General features: G+C 41.4%; 1 protein-coding gene across 4 annotated transcripts; it reads left to right on the forward strand.

Moving 5' to 3' along the window:
* Positions 1-1,621: 1,621 nt before the first annotated feature.
* STX16 (syntaxin 16) lies at positions 1,622-11,873 on the forward strand. Of its 4 annotated transcripts, none has more exons than XM_069871474.1 (9): positions 1,622-1,949; positions 4,673-4,684; positions 5,382-5,489; positions 6,550-6,690; positions 7,218-7,380; positions 8,284-8,375; positions 9,522-9,665; positions 10,190-10,270; positions 11,455-11,873. In XM_069871474.1, exons 1-9 carry the CDS (start codon positions 1,815-1,817, stop codon positions 11,557-11,559), a joined length of 981 nt encoding a protein of 326 aa, XP_069727575.1. In that variant the 5' UTR covers positions 1,622-1,814; the 3' UTR covers positions 11,560-11,873. The 4 variants fall into 4 exon arrangements, with proteins under 4 accessions (XP_069727575.1, XP_069727577.1, XP_069727576.1 ...); XM_069871476.1 differs by having other exon boundaries at positions 1,622-1,895; positions 4,640-4,684; XM_069871475.1 differs by lacking the exon at positions 4,673-4,684.
* The last annotated feature ends 4,037 nt before the right edge of the window (positions 11,874-15,910 follow it).

The raw sequence follows: 15,910 nt of genomic DNA on the forward strand, positions 1-15,910 counted from the left end.
ACAAGTTTGCCCAGGCAGTGAGATAAACCAGGGTAACATTTCCAGAAAATGTGGTTATGATTATAGTTACTGTTCCTACCATATGTGTAATTACTAGTTGTTTTGGGAGGTCTTTTGAGAATTTAAGCTATATTCTCCTGACCGCCCTGGGCAGTGGCTGCTGTTGTTTCCACAGGGGCCATGATAGGCAACCCTTGGGGTGCAGGAGGGAGCCCAAACCCACCCCGCACCATAGAATCATAGAATCATTTGGTTGGAAAAGACCTTTGAGATCATTGAGTCCAACTGTACCTGTCCACTACTACACCATATCCCTGAGCAACTCGTCTAACAGACTTTTAAATCCCTCCAAGGATAGTGACTCAATCACCTCCCAAGGCAGCCGTTCCAGTGCCTGAGAACCCTTTTGGTGAAGAGGGAATGGCCTCAAACTCCGCCAGGGGAGGTTCAGGCTTGACATTAGGAAAAAATATTTCACAGAAAGGGTCATTGGGCACTTGAACAGGCTGCCCAGGGAGATGGTTGAGTCACCTTCCCTGGAGGTGTTTAAAGACGGGTGGATGAGGTGCTGAGGGACATGGTTTAGTGATTGATGGGAATGGTTGGACTCGATGATTCAGTGGGTCCTTTCCAATCTAGTGATTCTATGATCCACCCTCATCCTATCACTCCATGCTCTTGTAAAAAGTCCCTCTCCAGCTTTCCTGGAGCCTTCCCTTTCAATACTGGAAGCTGCTCTAAAATCTCCCTGGAGCCTTCTCCAGGCTGAACAACCCCAACTCTCTTAGCTTGTCCTCATAGCAGAGGTGCTCCAGCCCTCGCTTCATGTTTTTAGCCCTCCTCTGGACTCGTTCCATTTTTATATTACAAAAACATTTCTTTTCCTAACACTGTGGCTGCCCCATCCCTGGAGGTGTTCCAGGCCAGGTTGGATGGGGCTTGGAGCAACCTGGATCAGTGGGAGGTGTCCTTGCCCAGGGCAGGGGGGAAGGAACTGGATGGGCTTTAAGGTCCCTTCCAACCCAAACCATTGTGAGGCCCCATCTGGAATGTTGTGTCTAGTTCTGGAATCCTCAACATAAAAAGGAGATGGAGCTAGTGGAACGGATCCAGAGGAGGCTACAAAGATAGTCAAAGGGCTGGAGCACCTTCCGTATGGGGACAGGCTAGGAGAGCTGGGCTTGTTCAGCCTGGAGAAGGCTCTGAGGAGACCTTATAGTGACCTTCAGTACCAGAAGGGGCTGCGAGAAAGCTGGGGAGGGGCTGTTTACAAAGGCTTGTGCTGACAGGAGGAGGGGCAGTGGGTATGAACTGAAGAGGGGCAGATTTAGACTAGACATAAGGAGGAATTTCTTCACTATGAGAGCGGTCGGACACTGGCCCAGGCTGCCCGGGGAGGCTGTGGCTGCCCCGTCCCTGGAGGGGTTCAAGGCCAGGTCGGACGGGGCTTGGAGCTGCCCGCTCCAGTGAGACGTGTCCCCGCCCCCGGCAGCCGGTGGAACTGGATGGGATTTAAAGTCCCGTCCAAGCAGTCCCGTGGTTCCGGTGGGGTGCGGGTCCCGCCTCGGAACGTTGCTGCTGGGGGCGCGGCGCGCGGCGGACGCGCGGGGCGATGCACAACGCGGAAGTGCGCGGAGCCGCGCGCGGATCCGGGGCTGGAGGGGCCCGGCGGCCGGGGGGGGGCGGCGCTGGCGGCCGCCGGCCGGGCCCGCTGAGGCTTCTGCCCGCGGGCCCCGGGCTGAGCCGCGGCCGAGGGCCCGGCAGCGAGGCAGCCGAGCGGGCCCCCGGGCGAGGGGCCCCGGGGCGGGAGGGCCATGGCCACCCGGCGTCTAACGGACGCGTTCTTGTTGTTGCGGAACAACGCGGTGCAGAGCCGGCAGCTGCTGGCCGAGCAAGTGAGTAGTTACGGCTCCTCCAGCCCTCTGAGTTCACGTAGCATGGCTGCTGCGGTGAGTCTCCTCCCTTCATCCTTCTGTACCGCGCTCGCCTCGGGCTGCCGGGCAGCCGTGCTGTGTGTCCCGTTCCCCTCTGGCCCTCCCACCCCCCTCACCGCCCCATGGATCCCTTGCTTCCTTCCCCTAGGTCGTCTCCTTGCCCCACACCCCGTCCTCTGTACTGTTTCCCCCCTCCCTGTACCGCCCCATCAATCCTTCACTCCCTTCCCCTAAGCCAATTATTTGCCCCGCACCCCACGCTCTGTACTCTTTCCCCCCTCCTTGTACTCCCATCAACCCCTCACTCGCTTCCCCTAAGCCTTCTCCTCACCCCCACACCCCGTTCTCTGTACTCTTTCCCCCCCCGCCCTGTGCCGCCCCATCAATTCCTCTCTCCGTTCCCCTGCCTCCTCCCAGTACCTTCACCAATGGATCAACCCCCCGCTCCCTTCCCCTAAGCTCTCTCCTCGCCCCCGCACCCCATCCTCTGTGCTCCTCCCCACCGTGTTGATACCTGTTCCAACTACTTCATGTCAAATGAATAGATCTGTCTTTGTGCTGATCACACCTCTGTTCGTTTTGTGACCAATAAATGCTGCTGTAATAATTTCATGTTAGCACTGACATGAGGTTTTTTGTCCGTTGCGATTTTTGATGCCTCCTTTCCCCAAAGAAAAAAAATAATCCAAGTTATTTCCTAGAGCAGAACTCTTCTATTCACTCAGTGTGGGCACTGTTAAATATAGTAGTATGGATTATTCCCATTGCTTGATTTTATTTTTTTTTCTGCAATCGAACTTAAAGTTCAGTGTGGAAAAGGGGAGTCAGTAGGTACTAGTGTAAGTCCTTATTACAGAAACTTTAAAAAGTCATTTGTTCAGAGGCAGTTTATGCAGCTTTTTGTGAGTTCTGAGCTAGTTAGACTGTGATAGACTGCTTGGCAGCTTGGTGCTACTGAGTTTTTTACAAATAAATGTTTGAACGAAAAATGTAATAGGCACCAGTATATATCTGCTGGCAGTTTCATCATTCTAAATTGTTTTGCATTCATGTATTTTTGTTAGGAAAAGCAGTACTTTGTGCTGCAGATTTTACTTCAACTGAGGAGTTGCTGTTGAATGCTCTTTGTCCATTGTTACACTTCTGTCCAGCAAGCTGCGTATTAAATTGCATTTGCAGAACAGGAAATGTCAATAGTAATCTGCGCTATAAATGTGTATTTTGGCACTGCATTTGGTTCTTGTTAACATGGGGGGTGGATTGCTGATACTAGTATCACTTTTTTAGTTGCTTGGATTTTTTTAAATGTATCACCTAGGGAAGTTAGTGGTAGTTCAAACTTGCCTACAGACTGCTGAGCAGTGAAGCTGCGGTTTTACTCAACAGTGAGTACAGTAACACTTAGCACTTGCATGAAACGTTTGTTTACAGTGTTAACGTTAATTGAAGCTCTTTGCTAGGATGCTCAGTCAGATGTAATGAATGCAGACAGCGATTGGAAATTCTTGCTGTTGTGCAGTGGATTAAGTCTGTCAGCGGCTCAGTGTGGATCCTGATGGGTAGCTGAGAGTTCTGTAGCTCACTACAAGCATACTGTTTCAGCGAGAAGTCCAAAGGTGGCAGTGTGAGCTGTTCACCTGCCATGTTTCTGAGGTGTCAGGGTTGTAGCTCACTATCTTTTCTTTTGGGTGGTATCCAGGGAGCAGAGCTGCTGCATGCTAGCAGGGCAGCACTGCCACTTCTGGCTCCTAGTACTTTGGCTTTCACTCTCCAGGGTTCTCCTGAAGAAATCCTTTACTAAGAGAGCTCACTCTCAAAAATGGCTTTCTGCCCTGTAAGGTGCATTCTCATGTGCACAGTCAACCACTCCTTAAAGTCAAATAATCGAAGTAGCATTCCTAACAGTGTTGCCCTATTTCAAAAGCTTGATATAGGATAAAGAGAGATCACTAGCTGAAGCCTGCTGCTTTGTTAGACCACAAGTATTTTGTCCTTGGTTTAGATCTGACATGCTTGCTTTATTCATCTTCCAGTGAAATATTCTATTGCTCACATGCTCCCTACCATAAAAGGACTGGTGAATAGAGAAGGTGCAGATATGTTGCCTTTTGTATTTTTTCAAATGCATGTTAGGATTAATGCTCCCTGAAACTAAAGCGTAATTGAAGTGTGGATATAAGTGAGCGTATACTGCACATGCTTTAGCTGTTTGTCTTTTGCTCTCTGTTCCAACTTGTGATAACTGGGGTGCTTGTCAATAAATGTCTTACAAAAGCTTGTGTCTGCCTCCTCCAATCATAATTGAACCTTCTAACTCACAGTAGGTGTTGAATGCTGCAGTCAAATTGCCTTTGCTGTTGAACTTCAGTATGTTCTATTGCAGTGCTTCTACCTGAGATCTTAGTATCTAGAAACTTCATTGTAAAGTTACTTTGGGAAACAAACCCAGCTCTTAATGTGATTTCTTATATTCTTTCTGTTTACCAAGCAACTGAAATATTTTTAGAAGCAATTTTGTGCATCAAGCAAAATACTGACTTGAAGTACATCATAATGTATTTATTGAATGTTTTAAAAGCCACTTTGTTTTGTTCTTGGTAAACCATCATGCTTAGAAAACAAATCAGTATTTTCTCAAATGACCATACTCTATATCTGTCTTCTGTCTCTTTTTTTTCCCTTTTACCTTTTGCTGTCTCTAACTGGATGGGGCTGATGGGATCCACAAATCACTTCAGGAGCTGGATGAGGTATTGTTTTTCATGTTTTATTCTACCATGGCACATCAAGTGCACATTGTTGAGCTAAAATGTTCCTCTCTGCTGCTGGTTTATTACATTTCCTTATATAGGATGAGGTGTCTCCATATGCAGAAGGATAAGGCTGCATAGAGAAGATGAACATTTTATGTTATAATGTTACATTTTTAATAGATGCGTGTATAAACTAGTTTGACTTTCTGTATACAAATGGGGTATAGTGACTTTGTACAATGAAGCTATTAACTATTTTTTTATGCTATTTATGAATTGTACAAACTTCAGGAAATAAAGTCAGAGACAAAAAAAGGTTGTCAAGAGAGAATTACCCAGAAAGGAAGAGGGATTGTTTTTTCAGAGGGGAGGGGATGGGAAACCACAAAGCTTTCCAGGTTTGATAAAGGAAAACGAGAAATCTGGAAAAAAACGGAAAGTGAGGTTTTTTTTATGAAATCTTTCCCTGAGAACTAATAGTGAAGAAATTTGGTATGTTGCAAGTGGTATCACTGATGATACCACCCCTTTCTGTCTTCAGTAAAGGAAGATGTGGAGCTTGATCATACGTACATCACATGCAAATACGCTTTTGGGGTTAATTTTTATTGGACAGCATATATGCACCTTTTCATGATTCTCAAGGATCTTGTTTGAGTAAAGTTAATTTGCTGTCTTGTCTTATCTTCTGTAGCTTGCTGATGACCGTATGGCACTGGTATCGGGAATAAGTTTAGATCCCGAAGCAGCAATTGGAGTAACAAAGCGCTTACCTCCCAAATGGGTTGATGGAGCAGATGAAGTAAGTTGTGTGGCAAATCCAACACAGAGTTTGACTTCTTATGTAGGAATTTATTCATGTTGTCAAGTTACATTCTCAGTGCTGTAAGTTTTATGATAGAAGTAGTATTAGAAGAGATATTAAAATAAGTATGTTTTCTGATTTGACACCCTTTAGGAGAAAACATGAGACGAGCTGTGATTTGTTATCTTGAAGGATAGATTGCAAGTGAAGTAACCAAGAAGACTGGGTTTGCATCATCAGTGGGAGTATTAACTGTCCCAGTATTAACAGTACACTAGGACCATTAGGATAGACATGCTAAACCTTTAGTTTTGAGACTGCAGGAAGGTCCTAAAGCTCTTGGCAAACCAAATTGTTCTCGCTTTAAAACTTGGAAGGAAGGGCACAAAACAAATTAGTGCTTCCACTACGCTTTGTGTTTTAACTCTGAGGGGTTCAAATGAATAGATCCTAAAATGTTGGAGGTTAACCTTTTCCAATATTTGGAGTGTGAAGCTATACTTGACTTTCAGAAAATCCTTTTTAAAATGTACTCTCAGAACACATGTTGGCTCATCAGTTTGTGCATACAGAGCCCATGGTGCAGAAGGGTGATCAGTCTCCTTCTTACTACAATAGTAATCATCTGTGCAGATTTATTTTTAATGACTTGCTTGAAAGCATGTAATTTAACTTCTGCTGTTGATTCCAGGATGTCCAGTGTTTGACAGAGTGGAAGGTGTGACCTGAATTTTCATTTATATTTTTGGAAGTTGGCTAAACCTTCTTACTATTATACTTATTATAGTATAAATTATTATTCCAACTTACTGAAGCATATTTGGAAATAGCATCTTAGCATAAGACTAAAAAGAGTAGGTTTAGAAAAGTACCGAACTTTATATACAAGTATTCAGTTACTTCTTAGTCAGCTTTTTGTGGGTGTTCTTTAATAATCTTTGATCTACTTTTTGCAATACAGATTTCTTTCAATTATTTTGGTCTAGCTTTTGTCAGAACGTTTTCCTCTGAAACATTAGTCACTTCCCTTTCTCTACTGTTGGATTTTCTATTCTAGATTCAGTATGATATCACCAGGGTAAAACAGAAGATGAAAGAATTAGCTAGTCTTCATGATAAACATCTAAACAGGCCAACACTGGATGACAGCAGTGAAGAAGAACGGGCAATAGAAATAACAACCCAAGAAATCACACAGGTACAGACTGCTTTCAGTTCTACACCTGCAGTTTGACATACCTGTAACGCATCATTATGAGGCAGAAGTTTCCTTTGAGCTACGCATTTCTTTTGTAATTAGTATTCGAGTGAGTCCTGGGCTCTGTGCTTGCTGCTGCACTCAGTGTCTCAGTGAACTTCTCAATGAGTCACTTAACCTCCACGTTCTTTTACTTACTGTTTGCTTTACTACTTGGAATAGGATTGAGGGACTTAATCAAATCATATTTGCAGGTATCTCTGAGAAATACAGATATATATTCTAAGGCTTCCTGTCCAAGCAGTTCTAATGAAGCAGATGTCATTGATCAGAAGTAGTTGTGTTATTTTTTTATTTTTACACTGTTAGCTTTGATTTGTTTATTCACTTGTGTTTCTGTATGTTGCATTGGGCAATAAGAAATCAATTTTTAAAATCTAGAAGTCAACATGTTGCTTCTGCTTGGAACTTCTGCAGTGTTAAAGTGTGTGCTGCTGTATTTTTTACTAATGGAATTGTTTTCTCAGTTATTTCACAGATGTCAGAGAGCAGTCCAGGTCTTGCAGAGCAGGTCGCGTAGCTGTACAGAACAAGAAGCACGTGTTCTCAGGAATGTAGTGTCTTCCTTAGCACAGTCCCTTCAGGAACTATCCACCAACTTCAGGCATGCACAGTCTGACTATCTCAAACGTAAGCATAAGAGATACAGTAATACACGGGCATCTTCTGTGGAAAGCACTAATTAAGGTGTGCTTATTTACTCAATTTGGAAAACCGAAGCACGGAAAGGTTAAGTGATGCACACAGGAACACCAAGATGTTAGAATTTAGGAGTTTGGGGTTCACAGTGAATGTTCAAATTGGTTTACTCTGCTTATCTACTGCATATTGCTAAAGAAGAAATTTCATAGTTAAATATATCAATGAAACCAGTGTATTTCATCCATCCACATCTTTAATGTATCATTGCTTCACAAATTGTTGTCTGCAAAGCTACGTCTGTTACACTGGTGAAGCAGTCGTTGGTCTTAAGACATGATACTTACTGTTGATTGGTAGTCTGTGATGAAATTCTGCATCCATAAGTAGACCAGAAATGGAATATCCTCTATTTAAAACTCTAAAGTTGTGTGCAGTTCTCTTGTCAGCTAAGTAAGATTATTCCAGTCTTGTAAGAAACCCAAAAAACCCTTGATCTTCAAATTTAATACTGATAATATTTCTTTCACCCATGGTGTAAATGGCACATGTGGAACTTAAGATCACAATTCAGACAAGGGATGTTTCTAAGAATTTGTTAAAGAACTGCCTAGTATGATCACACTTAAAGGCTCTTAACTTACTTAACTTAAACTTTATGGAACATCATGACTTAAAATCACCGATTTAATCAGTCTTGCAAGTCTGGTTGAATTTGTTGTGCTTTGTTAAACAGTAAGCCTGTGTGACCGTTAAAATTTAGATACTGCTGTTTGTCATTCATTAACTAGATTTTCTTTCTTGTGCTTTTCTATCTGGTGCTTCAGACCTTACTTTCACTCTTGATTTTAGTGTACATAAATGTTATGCTCAAACATAGTTGTTCTTTTACAGGCATGAAGAATAGAGAAGAAAGATCCAAACACTTCTTTGACACCTCAGTCCCACTGATGGATGATGGGGAGGATGATACGCTTTATGATAGAGTAAGTTAAGAGATTTTCACACAAATTCAATATGACAGAGTTTTTTAATGTACATTTATTTTTAGTATGAAAATATCAAAATAGTATGCCAGAGCACCAAGCTACGTGGATATTATATTGCTGCAGATTTCTGTGATACATTTTCTTAATTAGTATTGCTGATGCAGTGTTAAGATGATTGCACCATCTGCCTTAGTGCTGCAGTGTGAGGAAACTACTGAATTCTCCTTACGTGACTGATGGACTAGGAGGTCTGTAAATACCATACTGTCCTTTGTCTTGCCACCATCTGGGCAGGTGCAAGTGTAACTGTTAGAAAACTCTGAATTTGGGTGGAAGGTGGCACTTGCGTTAAAGCATTACTGAAGACTTTTACATTTATTAGTATTGCAGATTGTTGCTAATAATGATGTAATGGTTTGTTTCTGTAGTTATGTTGTAGAGCAGTACTAGACCCACTTCTTTGTTTTACTTTGTTGTGGAGTTTGGACATGCTACATTTCTCAGCAGTGGTGCGATCTTTTCTGTTGCATCCGATCTAGTAGTGCTACAGAATATTCTTGGTGGTAACATTTAACATTTCCTGTAAGTTCTCAGTTAAATGTTAAAGCAGTTTTTCAGCTAATCTGGTGTATAAGAGGGTTTTAATTTGTCTGTGTATAAGAGTGATTGTGGAAAGGATACTGTTCAGTTGTGACTGGCCTTGGGAGACAAAACCAGTAAGGTCTCTGTAGCGTAAAACCATCAGGATTGTTGCTGTATCTTTAAATGTTTTAATGGCCATTGAGGTTACTGGACGTTCTGTAATGCTGATAAGTCCGTCGATATTCCATAACTACGGGACACATTTATTGGTTTTGTACATCAATAAAAACATTCTTTTGGACATATCTGACTTTTAAAAGCTCTTCTTGTGTTCAGGAAGGATTTAAGATTTACCTTTTCTCTGCTAGAGAAACATGTATCTGCCCAAGTTATTTTAGTGGTCCTGAAACTCTGTTTTTAAAATACAAGACTTTTTTTCTTACGTAGTTGTCTTACTTCAGAAATTCCGAAAGGACTGTTGTGTTATGAAGTCTTATAATTATTTCTAGTGTTCTGATGCTGTTAGTGTTAATTCAACATCTAAATCTTTTATTTCAACAGGGTTTTACAGATGACCAGCTAGCATTGGTGGAGCAAAATACATTAATGGTGGAAGAGCGGGAACGGGAAATCCATCAGATTGTACAGTCAATCTCCGATCTCAATGAGATATTTAGGGATCTGGGAGCAATGATAGTAGAACAGGTACATTGACATCACACTGTTAGTAAGAAATAGGAAATTCTGGGTAGTGTTAAGGCTTGCAGACTCTTCCTGTTGTAACATCCTGTTTTCATGTGCTTTTTGCTTTTCTAAACTTACCTCTTCAGCCTAAGGTTTCCACTGCTTGAAATCTCCCAGAAGATGTGTTAATGGAGGGGGGTGGGGAGGAAATGAACTGGTTACGGGTGTTAGGCTAAAAAAACCCATTCAATCCCAGAGTTCTGTTGGTTATTTTTCCCAGAGATGGTTTAGGTTAAATTTGTCAGCCAGAAGCACCTGAACTGGAAGTAAGGTGATCATTAAGGCATGTGATTTGAGATAGTGACGTAGATGTCAATGGCATTGAGCAAGGAGGTCATCTAACAAAATCCTAACTAGTTCTTCTGTGAAAGTTCACAGTTTACATAGTTCATTAGCTGTGACCATTGTTAATTAACTTTGCTAGTAATTGGTTTATGAAGTTCATTTAGGTTCAGATTGGTGCTCATTCCTTCTATTTCATTTAGGGGACAGTTCTAGATAGAATTGACTACAATGTTGAACAGTCATGTATGAAAACTGAAGAGGGCCTAAAACAACTACATAAGGTAAGCTGATGGAATACTTGAGCTGCTTTGCATACCTAATAATCTTTTCTAATTTAACAGCCATGAAGTTATTCAGTTATTCTTCTATTGGTCATTATTCCTTTTAGAAATAACTGCTATACAGTGCAAAATGCTTAACTGTACAGTAGTAGGAACTTTCCATATAACTTCTGTTAATGTTATGCTTGATGCCTAGTGTTAATTTCTTAAATAACCTTCTAGGCATCCAAACAACACACTTTGATCTTTATATTGCTGACCTCTCTGTTTTGAGAACCCAGCAGTTGTGAAATGGGGCTGAGTATTGGGTACCTCCCTGTAGATTTCAGTCAGTTAATATATCCTAGTTTGAAAACATTATCCCAATAGCGTGAGCTGCAAGAATAATTTTTGATATTTTCTCCTACTATCTGACACTTGTTAGAAGTTTGGTCCAACCTTATGCTTTTAATGTGAAGCTTTTGCTACGAACATCTGAAGAGTTTGAATTGGCAGCAGAAGAGAGTTTTGTGGTTGTTTTGTTGGCATTTTTTGTTTTGTTTTGATTTTAAGCTAAGTTTTGACTTGTCAGCTCAGCTGAGTGCTTCCACTGCTGGAAATAAAGTAGAGTGAGAGATCTGTGCAAAAGCCTCTGAGTAAAATGTTCTGTTTTGGAAACAGACATTATTGCTAAACGCTCAACTTCATATTATGGTAGACTTCTAATACAGACAGCAGAAAAAATGCCATTTGAGAAAAAGCAAAATAAATTGATTAAAGGTTTAGTCCTGTTATACATAAAAGTAAATTAGGGGTCACTAAAATAAGACACTGACCAATGGTAAAGGCTTAAAGTAACTGCAAGCAACTTGTACAAACTGAACTAGAAATAAATTAATCTGTTGGCATCAACGCTATTTCTAGGCTAGGGGTAGTTAATGAATTGTCAGCAAACTGGATTGCTGACTAGAACATAAATTTTTGATGCAATGTATACATGTTTTCAGTACAGCATAGGAATTTTTTCACCCATCATGAAGACATATACACAGGTCTGAAAACCAGTATCATAGACAGTTACCTTGTTGTTTCTAATACTGTTGATAATTTTATTCTAATTTAATATCTGTAATGACAAACAAGAGCCTATACTTTGTAGATTTGCAGAAATCTGAATACTAATTCTTCCTTTTCTGTTAATATAGGCAGAGCAATATCAAAAGAAGAATCGGAAGATGCTTGTTATTTTAATTTTGTTTGTTATAGTAATTGTCCTTATTGTTGTTCTTATTGGTGTAAAGTCACACTAGGTTTCACTTTGTTTTCTTATTTTTGGAGTTATGTGGACTTTCTTCCCCAATGTGAATGGATGGACCTGCACTCCAGAAAGCTGCCTTTGAATGTATAAGCCCTTGTGGTGCGAAGTCTGTGCAATTTTTCTGTAGAACTCTTCAAAGTACAATTTTGGTGACCTGTGAGGTGTTTGTAAGGATTGTATGGAAAATGTCAGGAAACTTGATGCTCCCACACAAAGGATTTAGTACTCTATGCAGAGGTATTTGGAAACACAATACTTAAAAATAATTACAAAATTTAGGTTTACCAGTGAGTACAGTAATTGGTGTGTTACTGTGAACAAAAATGTGTTGTCTTCTGTATTCCTATGTCACAATTGTTATAGGCTTCAAATTTAAACCATATTACTGAGTTGTGGGACTAGATAACAAATTAATCCAGATGTCAAGTATGTTGAGGCATAAAAATGTTTGACTTCATCTCCATTCTTTCAGCCTCAAAAGATCCGAAGAACTGGATAGACAACTAAAAATGAAAGCTTTTAGCAACCAGAACATAAACCAACCCTTGTGATCTTAATTTAGATACTGCACATTACTAAGAATCAGAGTAGTATTTGATCTTGTAAATAACAAGATTTAATCACTGGCATAATTTAACGCATTTAGGTAATTAAAGAATTTTGTGAGCTTGAGTAGTCATGGGAATGCTTCTCCTCACCAGAAATGATCATATATGTTTTTTCATATACGGGCTTTTTTTTTTTTTTTAAGTACAGACATTTCATAAAAGCAGTTGTGAAATTAAACCTAAAAAATAGAGGTTCTCCTTTTGGGTTTCTACTCCATCTGACCTACTATAGTGGGTCTCATGTTTCATACTTCAGTTGTATAAGCTGTTTATTTTACAGTGTGTCTGTCCACATGTGTTGTTTCTTTATATAAGAAGGGGTTTCACTGCAGTACATGTTACATGCAGTTTTCCTGACAGAAGATGATTTTTTTTCTGAATTCCTGCCTGGAAGAGAACATGTTTCTGGCCTTTTACTGGTTGTGAGAGATGTTGTGCAAGTGAGGCCTTCAGTAGAGAATTTGGGGTTTTTTTCACTATTTTTGTAGTGGAAAATTTTGCTGTAGGCCATAAGAGAAATCAGGGTAACATCTAAGTAGTAGAATACTCCTGATTTAATTCAGGTCTGAAGTGGTGTGCAATTGTAGAGGCCTTAATATTTTTAATATGGTTTTTCTGTATATTTTTTCCCCCAAAGGGACTGTAACTTATTTCCTTCATGTTCTGACTGATGCAGTTCTCCCCATGAACTTGCAGAATAGCTGCAAGAATATGCGGTTTCATAATACTATGGTTTTAATGTTGACTATATTGCTGGCCCTGGGTTTCTTTACTGTGTACTGAGGAGAGCTTAAGATGTGAGTTTAAACTGACTTGGTGCAGGAACAGACCTGAAAGTAAAGACTACAAAGATGCAAAAGCCTTGGCTTTTCGTGTGGCTTATTGTGAAAAGCTTTGTACCACTCTGTTACCTCTATATAAAGGGGATGTTGAGCTTCCAAAACTGCCAGATCAAACCCTAGTTTAAATTTATAAATTAAACTGGCAAAAGAAAGAATAATGCTTGTAGTTGGTTGTGCAGCTCCCCTGTTCTGGTAATAGATCTTTTTGATGATCGTAAGTAAAACTACTGTCTCCCGAGTGTGCTGTCTACATCAGCTGGTGTGAAGCAGCATATGGCTATAATTTAATATACTGTATTTGCAACTCTCTCTCTAACATGAGGTTGTGTTATTTATTTGTCTTGACTGGTGCTTTTGACATTTTATCATGGCTAACGAATTCAAAGAAGTAATAAAACACTTCCAACTTAATTGGGCAATTCTTAATTTTCTTAAAAAGTATAAACTGAAACGTACTTGCGTGATGTTAATGTGTCTTTCTATTTTGTCATAATTAAATGAAAGCAGTGTTTACATGAAATATCTTGGGGAAAAAAAGATGTAACTTTCTCTAGCACAATGTAACTTGCATTGTCAAGAGCTATTTCCCATGAGTTATGCCCACGGTGTCTGAGCTCCGCTCAAGTAACTGACTACATATTTTCTATCCAATCCTGTAAAAAGAAATGCAGTTTCAATATGCATCAGACGAGGCAAAACTCTGATGTCAACTGTCCTGTGTAACTTGAGCTGGAATTTATTGAAGTTGATTATATCAAGGGGAAAACAATTACAACAGGCTTCTAAATCATTGCAGGTGCCTAGCTTATTACAAGTCAGTCTAAACTATCAGCAGCTAAATCAAACCCTTACGCTGTGCTTGGTAAGAATATCTCCACATGGCATGTTGCAGAAGGGGTGCTGTCTGTGCCATTGGGCAACGAAAGCCCAGAACAGCCACTGCAAATGAGGAGTAGCTTGGTTTTAACAGTGGCTGCTGCCTACTCAGGTGTTAAAGGAGAGGAGCTGCCTGAACCTACTGACACGCTTCTGCCCGGCCCTGTAATCATGTGTGTGTTCTGCTGCAGAGAAAGCTGGTACACCTTGTTCTGCAGATAGTGGCCTCTTTGTGGCTGCTGGATTCTTCCTCTTGGCCTGTACTGAACCTCTTGATTCCTAACCAAGGAACAGAAGAGCATTGCTAGAGCATCTCCCAAGAGTCTGTGGCTCCTCACTTGGTGGGAACGACCTATAAAGCTGTTGGCTTGTACAGAATTATTTTTAATAAACGTATGCAAGTGTGCAAAAATGAGCTGCTCTTCCTTGTTACCGGAAGTTAATTCTAGTGATATATGAAAATGAAAGTATTAAAAGCACAGCAAATTTATTGCTACTGCAAGCCTCTAGCAGTTGGAAAGTGAAATGGAGAATTATCATCTTGCTTGGTGGTTTTTGGAATGTGCTGAAAAATTGAAGGAATAAAATTGATGCAGTGTTCACTGAGGCTGCCTATGTTGTATGGATTTAATTTTTGCTTTTATGAAACATTGCAATGCAAAGGCCTCTTATATCCTTTGCGCAAATCCTTGGAAAGCTTGCTTTTGATGCAGCCTTTCAAAAGGTTTAGGTATTGGGTCTGTAACAACAAAATTCATTTATTGGGGAAAAAAAACTTACAGCCTTCCTGGGTAAAATCATTAAATAGGAATCCATTATGATGTTGCATATTATTTGTGATGGATTATGTAAGATTAGGTTTGAGTGCCTTAATTCTATAACTAATAAGAAAGGATCACTAATTAAGTGGCAATAGAAGGATGAAGGATTGAGAGTTAGATGAATGTTTCCTACAGCATTGTTTGATTGGGAGACTGCACCGTGTTGACAGCAGCAGCAGGAATAGCAGAATTTGTAGTTGGTGACAAGGAGCTGATCGCCTGGTTGAACCTGTGGAACGTCTCGATCCTGAGATTGTCGCTGTGTGGTGTTGTCTTTCCTTGGCCTGGAGTAGCAGTGAGCCCCTGCACAGTTTATGTTCTGTGGGTCAGGAAAGAGACTCCTACAAATTGGAGCTGGATCCTGTTTATTGCGTTACCCAGTCTGGTCCATGAGGTTGCACGACTGACCTCTGCAACAGGCTTTCCTAGATCCTTTGTTTGGGTTAATTTTAAAAGTACTGGGCAATAAAGTTTCCATAACGTCCCTTCAGAGAGAGTGACCTCACCTTAAGGAAGTAAGAGCAACAAAGCTGGTGAGGGGGCTGGAGAACAGGCCTTATGAGGAGCGGCTGAGAGAGCTGGGGGTGTTTAGCCTGGAGAAGAGGAGGCTGAGGGGAGACCTCATTGCTCTCTACAACTGCCTGAAAGGAGGTTGTGGAGAGGAGGGAGCTGGGCTCTTCTCCCAAGTGACAGGGGACAGGATGAGAGGGAATGGCCTCAAGCTCCACCAGGGGAGGTTCAGGTTGGACATAAGGAAAAAATTCTTCACAGAAAGGGTAATTGGGCACTGGAACAGGCTGCCCAGGGAGGGGGTTGAGTCACCTTCCCTGGAGGGGTTTAAGGCACGGGTGGACGAGGTGCTGAGGGGCATGGTTTAGTGTTTGATGGGAACGGTTGGACTCGATGATCCAGTGGGTCTCTTCCAACCTGGTGATTCTATGATTCTATGAAGTCTTTTCTGGAATTTAGCCTAATATATCCTTTTTTTTTTTCCTTTTAAGGTGGTATTTCCATTGGGGGGGGGGCGGGCAGAGCCCCTGGGTATATAGAATCACAGGGCTGTCTGTGTGTCCCGTGTCTGGGCTGCAGCAGGAGGGGGGAGCGTTTGGAGATGGGTCTAGCAGAGCTTGGGGACAGCAGCGAGGAGAGGGACCCTCGCGGAGGGGTCTGGGGAGGGGCAGGGCCGGTCCCGGGGA

The sequence above is a fragment of the Phaenicophaeus curvirostris genome, chromosome 18 (genome assembly GCF_032191515.1).
Source record: "Phaenicophaeus curvirostris isolate KB17595 chromosome 18, BPBGC_Pcur_1.0, whole genome shotgun sequence".
Lineage (NCBI taxonomy): Eukaryota > Metazoa > Chordata > Aves > Cuculiformes > Cuculidae > Phaenicophaeus > Phaenicophaeus curvirostris.